General features: G+C 57.2%; 1 protein-coding gene across 2 annotated transcripts; it reads right to left on the bottom strand.

The window, feature by feature from the left end:
* Nucleotides 1–661: 661 nt before the first annotated feature.
* KCNA2 (potassium voltage-gated channel subfamily A member 2) lies at nucleotides 662–3,436 on the bottom strand. 2 transcript variants are annotated; one of them, XM_021690144.1, is made up of 2 exons: nucleotides 2,537–3,436; nucleotides 662–763 (listed from the first exon to the last, which is right to left on the bottom strand). In XM_021690144.1, exons 1-2 carry the CDS (start codon nucleotides 3,434–3,436, stop codon nucleotides 662–664), a joined length of 1,002 nt encoding a protein of 333 aa, XP_021545819.1. The 2 variants fall into 2 exon arrangements, with proteins under 2 accessions (XP_021545819.1, XP_021545818.1); XM_021690143.1 differs by lacking the exon at nucleotides 662–763 and having other exon boundaries at nucleotides 1,817–3,436.
* Nucleotides 3,437–7,560: the final 4,124 nt, after the last annotated feature.

Below are 7,560 nucleotides of genomic sequence, written 5' to 3' on the forward strand. Positions count from 1 at the left end.
AGGGCGGGCGAAGATGAGAAGGGAGATGATGAACATGATGGGCTGTAGAGAGGAGGCCTGGGGCGGGTGTGGCCCAGGGCAGCGGGAGCCGTGAGGGCCACAGGCCCTTGTGTACTCGGTGAGACAAGCTTCAGCCACGGGGAACTGAAGCTGCAGCACATGGAGGGCAGAGAGACAATTCTAACATCTAAGAATCCATGAAGACTGGAGTGTCTGAGGCAATGGCAGCAAACCCAGTCCCAGTGGGGTTATCAATGAGACAAACCAACCCATTAGGCTGCTCAGACAACCAACCCACCAAGCAGTGGATTTGCTCCTGAACCTGAACTCCAGAGAATGAATATATATATATATATATTTATATATATATATGTATGTATATATATAAGTGTGTGTGCATGTGTGCATATATACATATACACACACATATGTATGTATGTATATAATATATAATATACACATACATACGCTAGTGCACGTAGTCAAACACATGCATAAATTGCCCTGTGTCAGAAATATTGCATAAGCTTATACAAGGTTCAAATGCAATTTCTTCTATAGCTAGGTAAGTAGAGGAACTTGTAAAAGAGATACTCAATATATATTTACATACACTGGATCCACAAATCTGCCTGTCCTCGGGACCAGGTGCCCTGGTCAGCTATAGAGTTATGCCCATGACTAAGTTCAATCGTAAGGTGCAGTTATGTGAGGTGTTCGGGGCGCTGCTTTCCCTGCTCCCTTTCCGGGCTTTGCAAGAGGTCTGTGCCCCGCCGTGGAAGAACGGGGATGGGGTGGGCTGGAGAGCCGGAAGTTGTGGTTCCCCGTTCCAAATAGTCTCTTCTTTTTTTTTTTTTTTCCTTTCTCCTGAGGGCTTTTGTCCTTTGATGGGGAAAAAAAACCAAAACAAACCAAACAAACCCCTAGCTCCATGCCACTCCGGGGCTATTGATACTCTAAATATGAATACTGTGTAGGCTACTAGGAAAATAGGTTATCTCCTGTGTTTTAACTACTGAGATTCATGCAACACACACCCATGCAGGTCTATCGCATCACTGGAAACTGCGCTGTGGTGTCAGGGCCACCAGCACCGCGCTGGGAAAGCAGGTGTGTGCAAACTCCAGCGTAACGCAGAAGTCGGGCATGTTTTGTGACCCCGAAGCCTGCGAAAATGGCGAGGTCCGAAGCTGAGAGGTCCCTTGGTTCATTAGCTTCTCCCCATCAGCCTAAGGGCGAACGTGCTACCGGGCAACTCGCCTTCGGTCATCCTGACTGTCCCTCCCCCTGGGGTTCCCCCACATCCACACTACAGAGAAAAACCAAAAGCAGCCTTTTCCGTTATGAAACACAAGCCTCCGGAGCACCCACTAGGCAACTGCAATTCACACAAACCCCAGCCCGTGACACAGAAAGTAATTCCAATACGCAGGACTGTGTGTTCTTTTCAATGCAAAAATGGGAAATGACCTTTTGAATAACTCCCGGTGCTTTCAAGCTAAGCCACCACGGTTTTCCTCTGTGAAGGGGGAGGTGGGCTCATATGGGACCAGGGGCTTGGGGGCCCGGAGGCTTGGGAGTGGTGGGGTGTGTCTCCCCGGGTGTTGTGCGTGTTTAATTCGGGAGGGAAGGTGGTACAGATGGGGCGGGTTATGTATTTGATAGGAGGTGGCCCCAATGTGTCTTTCTGAAATTCTGGCTCCATAGATAACTCCCCTGTTTAGAACCCCCTAGGCCAGTGATGAAGATTTGCATGAAAGCCAGGGATAGATATTCTGTGTTCTAAATCAAAAATCAAAAGATCAAAAGTCACTTGCACTATTTGCGTTCCATGCAGAACCAGATACACACTGTAGAACACACTGACTACAATGCAGGCTATTTATGCAGTATCTGCAGTATTCCATGGAGCTGCGGGTAGGTTAATAGGTTTCAATCAGACATCAGTTAACATTTTGGTAATATTCACATAGTTTGTATTAGCCAAAGTGCAGTTGGCCGTTTTCAAGTTTTCCTCTCTAAAGTCCTCGTTACTGTTGTTTACCCCCTCCTGGATCTCCATGTAATCAGACTTACTAATGGTAGAGGCACTTCTACTTTTCTTCAGGTCAGGGGAGGATGGGATCTTTGGACAGCTCGTCACTTGCAGGTACTGGGCCTGCTCCTCTCCCTCTGTCTCCCGGTGGTAGAAGTAGTTGAAGTTGGACACTATGACAGGGACCGGTAAGGCAATGGTTAACACACCTGCGATTGCACACAGGGAACCCACGATCTTTCCCCCAATGGTAGTTGGAACCATGTCTCCATAGCCTACAGTTGTCATGGAGACGACTGCCCACCAGAAGGCATCCGGGATGCTGGGGAACTGGGACTCTCGCTCATCGGCCTCTGCGAAATAGACAGCACTAGAGAAAAGGATGACCCCGATGAAGAGGAAGAATATCAGGAGGCCCAATTCTCTCATGCTGGCTTTGAGGGTCTGACCTAGAATCTGGAGACCTTTGGAGTGTCTAGACAACTTGAAAATCCTAAAGACTCTTACCAACCGGATGACACGGAGGATGGCCAGCGACATGGCCTGCTGGCCCTGCTGGGCATCCTCTGGCTTCTCAGCCAGCTCCGTCCCCAGGGTGATGAAGTAGGGGATGATGGCCACGATGTCAATGATGTTCATGATGTTGGTGAAGAAGCCGGCTTTGCTGGGACAGGCAAAGAACCTCACCAAGAATTCGAACGAGAACCAGATGATGCAGAGGGTCTCTACAATGAAGAAAGGGTCAGTGAAGGAAGTCGACTGCTGGTACCCTATCGTGCTGTTGGAGTAGGTGTGGAAGGTCATCCCGCTGCCGTGCATGTCCTCGTTCTCATCCCGGAAGATGGGCAGGGTCTCCAGGCAGAAGCTGACGATCGAGATCAGGATCACCATGACAGATACGATAGCAATAATCCTGGCAGGCCCTGAGCTCTCTGGGTATTCAAAGAGAAGCCACACCTGCCTCTGAAACTCATTTTCAGGCAGAGGACGCTCTTCCTCTTTGATGTAGCCTTCGTCTTCCCGAAACATCTCCATTGCTTCTTCTCCCAGCTCATAAAACCGAATTTCTTCGGAGAAGATGTCCAAGGGCACGTTCACGGGCCGCCTCAAGCGGCCCCCAGACTGGTAGTAGTACAAAATGGCGTCAAAGCTGGGCCGGTTCCGGTCGAAAAAGTACTCGTTTCGGAGGGGGTCAAAGTACCTCATCCGCTTCTTTGGATCCCCTAAGAGGGTCTCTGGAAACTGAGCTAAGGTCTTGAGTTGGGTCTCAAAGCGCAGCCCCGAGATGTTGATTACCACTCTCTCACAGCACTCGTGGTCAGCCTCGGGGTCGTACGTGTCCTGCGGGGGCCCAGGGAGGGCGGCAGCCTCATCCGCTGGCTCTCCGGTGGCCACTGTCATAATTGGGGCTGAGAGAAGGGCCTCACACTATGCCTTCCAGCTGCCTGGTGGCAGGGAGCTCAGGGTGCTGCTTCCGGCCCCAGGAAACACAGAAGCATTGGCCTGGGGTCCTGCAGGAGAGCCCCGAGGGTTCGCTGAGGACCAGAGACACAGCCTCCCTTGGCTGAAAGACAGAGGCAGTTAAGGCCGTGAGACCACTCAGCACTGGCAGCCCGACCTGGGTTGCTGCTCCTTGTCTCCTATCTTTGAGCCAAGAGCTCAGAAACATCACCACCACCACCACCACCACCACCACCACCAAAAAGCGAAACTTACCTTCACCTTGTAACCTGGCTGGGGATCAGAGGCAAGCAGGTGGCAGTCTCTCAAGAACGGTCCAGATTGCCCTGCGCTGGGGGAAGGTGATTGGTACAGGCCCCCTCTGCACCACACGGGCTTCAAGGAGCACAGCCCCATACTAGAGGCTGAAAGGGAGCCCTCTCCCAGGCACTGAACTAATGTCTTGCAAATACCTGCCCCCAGGGAGGTATTCACAGTGGTGGATCTTGGGCTTGGGTCTCCCTCACTGCCCCCACTCCAGTGACTCGACATATGGCTGTTATTAAAAATAGATTGATTTACCTGGCAAGGCAGGAACCTGGAGCTCTCTTCCTTGAAGAGCTGATCAGATACCGTGGGAATCCTAGATACACAAATAGGCAGCCCGATACACAAATCACGTCTTCTCACTTGAGCGAGAAATAATGGTGAGTCATTCTGGGCAGGAGGGCAGGCTCCAGGTCCTGGAGGTGAGCTCCAGAACTGCGCTGGCCTGGAGGGCCAGTGGAGGGTCTGGCCAGGGGAACGCGGGGCTCGAGGACGCAGAACTTGGGTCTGGAGCCTTTGGAAGGAAAGTGGCAAGATGCGAAGTCCTGGCTGTCCTCAAGAGGTGTGACCTTGCCTGGAAAAAACAGCAGCAAGGTGGAACCAGGGCTTTTGGGTGGCAGGTGCCAAGATTTAGGAGGGCTCTGGCGGCTTTCCTTCCATGCCCACCTTCCATGCTGGTGTCACACCTGAGAACTACCCCTCAGCCTCCCCGCCTCCTCTGGGCAGGCTTCCATCAGCTGGAAGCTTTTTCTTCCAGGGAAGGAGCCTTCAGGCTGGGCTGGGCCCGCCTCCTCGGGGGCCTGCCAGGGCTAAGCCACATCTCCCTTGGTCCTCAGCAGCCATCAGGAGGGACTCTAGGCAAAGCCCTCCAGCCCCCAGGTCAGGACGCTGCATCTCCCAAGGGAAGGGCTTCCTCCACTGTAGCCCGACTCTAAGCTCTGACCCCGGCAAGGTCCCGGAGGAGGAAGAACCCCTTCCCCCCACCCCCCACCTCCCCGACGCACACGCCTTCAGAGCCCATCTAGGGAGACTCCTCACACAGAAAGGTCGACTCTCCAAAAGCTGGCTGGCTTGCTCCCAAGACTTACTCTCCCTCGGGGATCCCTGGGGTGGAGGCTTCCCTCTGAGCAGGGTGGCATGTGATTTGGGCAGGCGCTCGACCACCGATTTCTACCCCAAGAGAAAAGCCCTCACATCTCGGCAGGGAGCGCAGAATGAACGCCCGGCCAGCCTGGCTGCCAGGCGGCTTGGCAGCAGCGAGAGGGGGAGCCTGGAGGAAGCCGGCTTCCGGGCTGGCCCCCTGCCGGCCCAATCCCGCCGGCCCCGGGGCAGGGAGGGGTCCCGGCCCTCTCCCCATCGCCCCGACTCCGGCCGGGATTCCGCCAGGCGCGCTCAGCGCTCGGTTCCGCGCGCGGTTCCGCGCCGGCGGACCGGACCCACCAGCAGCTGGCCGCCGCAGCGAGCGCCGCCTTAACCCCTTCCTGCCCGGCCGCTGCGGGCCCGAGCGCAGCCCGGCTCTCTCGCCCCTGGGGTTCATCTTCACCCGAAAACCCGGGAGCCCAAACTCTGGGGGTAGGGAGGAGGGTGCTGCCCCCAGAGCTCCGCTTCCTCCTAAGCGCGGGGGCTCCGCCGCAGCGCACAGCCCCGGGGAAGCGGAAAAGCTCCGCTCCGCCGCAAAGCCGTTTTGGTTCGGAGCCGGAGAGGGGAATGCAGGCCGGCGTCCCAAGTGATTCGGGTCCTACCAACCGGCGCTATTCACCAGACCCGGTTCTGCCCGTCAGCTGCACTTCCCATCACCCGCCAGCGCCTCGCTGTCGTGTGCAGCCCAAGGGTCCCGAGCCCATTCCGTGCCCTCTCCTTCCGCAGGGCGCCAGCCCCCCTCTCCTGGCCCGGACTCAGCCCGAGCCCGCCGCGCTGCAGGCTGCGCCGCCCGGTGCCCCGCAGCCCCTCCGCGCGCCGCAGCCCGGGCAGGGGAAGCGGCACGAGCAGCCCCTACGCCCAGACACCGATTTACCCTTCCCGCTGGGCACCCGGGGCCTCCATGTTCCTGAGTGACCGCGAGCGCCGGTGGAACGGCGGCGGCGGGCGGCGGCGGGAGGGGTGCGGGCGGCCAGCCGGGAGCCGGCTCTGCAGTCCCGCGGGCGGCGCGTACGGAGCGCCCGGCCGCCGCCCGCAGCCGCACCGCGCCGCACCGCGCCACGCAGCGCCGCACCTGGCCCGGCTGCGAACTCGAATTAAAGGGGCCGGCGGGGACCAGAGCCGAGCAGGTGGCCGCTGAGTTGGCCCCCCGGGGCTCGGCCCCCACCCTACGAGGAGAACACCCATGCTGTGGCAGAGCCCAGCTTACTAACCAGAACCTCGTGGAGAGCTCAGCTGGGTGCCGCTGGGGCCGGGGAACCGGGGACAGAAGTTGAGGGGCGGTCGTGAGAGGCTCCTGCCAACATAATGAAGTAGGCGAGGAGGAAACAGTCGATAGCAGCTATCCCAGGCCCGAGGAGAGATCCAACCCCGCGGGAGATGGGTTGCTATTATTACGATGCTGCCAGACAGAATCTGCAGACCCCCTCTCGCGCCGGCTCGCCCTCTCCTCCAGCTCTGCCTCCCCAGCTCTCTCTTACCCAGCCAAAGCCCTGGCTTCGCAAGGGAATGCAGCAGGTACTGCCCGCAGTGCTCGCTGCTAGGTTTCCTGCCAAGGAGCCCCAGGAACGGGCAGAACTGCAGAGCCAGCCCTCTTGGCTCCCTCCCCCCAGGGCCGGGCGGGGAGGGCTCCGGCCCTGCAGTAGCCCCAGGCCCGCTACTCACAAAACCCGTCTCCTCACAGACCTTAACGGAGCCCACTGGCCCACCGGGCTGGGAAATTGGGAGTGCGGCTCTTGGTGCCCTTGCACCCAGGCACGGGGGGTCGGGCAGAGGAGGATGCCCTTTGCTTTTGGAAGTAAGTGTATGGGAAGCCCAGCCTGCCCTCTGCTCAGGTGGTGGATCTGAGAGGGTCCAGGGTGCTCTTGGGAGCCACATGACAGCCCCATGCCCCTGGGAGTTCTGGTCTCAGTTCCAAACAGTGATTCCTTGAGCCCAGAGTGCCCCAGACACAGAGCCTAGGTGCAGAGGGGCTCCAGTCCCAGGGAGGCTCCTGCTGGGCCCTCCTTGCTGAGAGCCTTCCTCTCTAGGCCTGTAGCTTGTGATGGAAGTTCTGAGAACCTACAAGGTCTGGCTCTGTGGAATTCCAGCATTTCGTCAGGGTATGGTTTAAGACTGGGGGCCTAGCCAGAGCAGTCTAGGAGGGCAATGACCTTAGTGAGCTCTGAGGATGATAGATGATTATAAAGCACGACTGCTTTGGTCTGGAGCTTCTAGAAGCTAGCCTCTCAGTGTCCCAGCCTGAGCGTGGCCTGGGTGTTTTGAAGCCAGCCAGGCTGGGACTGAAATCCCTGCCAGGTACTAGGTGAATGAATTCAGGTTTCTGGACCTCAGTGTCCTCATCAGCAAAATGAGGATACCTCATGGCTGTTGCGAGGGTTATGTTGCTCATGGGAAGAGTTTAGCCCCTGGCAGACACCCCACAAATGATGGTTTCTCCACTGGCTTCCCTGTGAAAGTCTCCGTGACTCCCAGCCTTGAGCTTAGCTTGTGGCTGCTTCTCTAAGAGCCTGATCAGCAGGTTTGGCTGGCCCATTCTCTCTGACTCCCAGTGTACCCCACTCCTCACTTGCCCTGAGGTTTCAGCCATTCCTACGCCTTCAGCAAACTGTCCCCCAGTC

The sequence above is a fragment of the Neomonachus schauinslandi genome, chromosome 4 (genome assembly GCF_002201575.2).
Source record: "Neomonachus schauinslandi chromosome 4, ASM220157v2, whole genome shotgun sequence".
Classification (NCBI taxonomy): Eukaryota; Metazoa; Chordata; class Mammalia; order Carnivora; family Phocidae; genus Neomonachus; species Neomonachus schauinslandi.

Bases quoted from the DNA above. Each gene is read 5' to 3' on its own strand.
- KCNA2 (XM_021690143.1), bottom strand. From the start codon at position 3,436: ATGACAGTGGCCACCGGAGAGCCAGCGGATGAGGCTGCCGCCCTCCCT.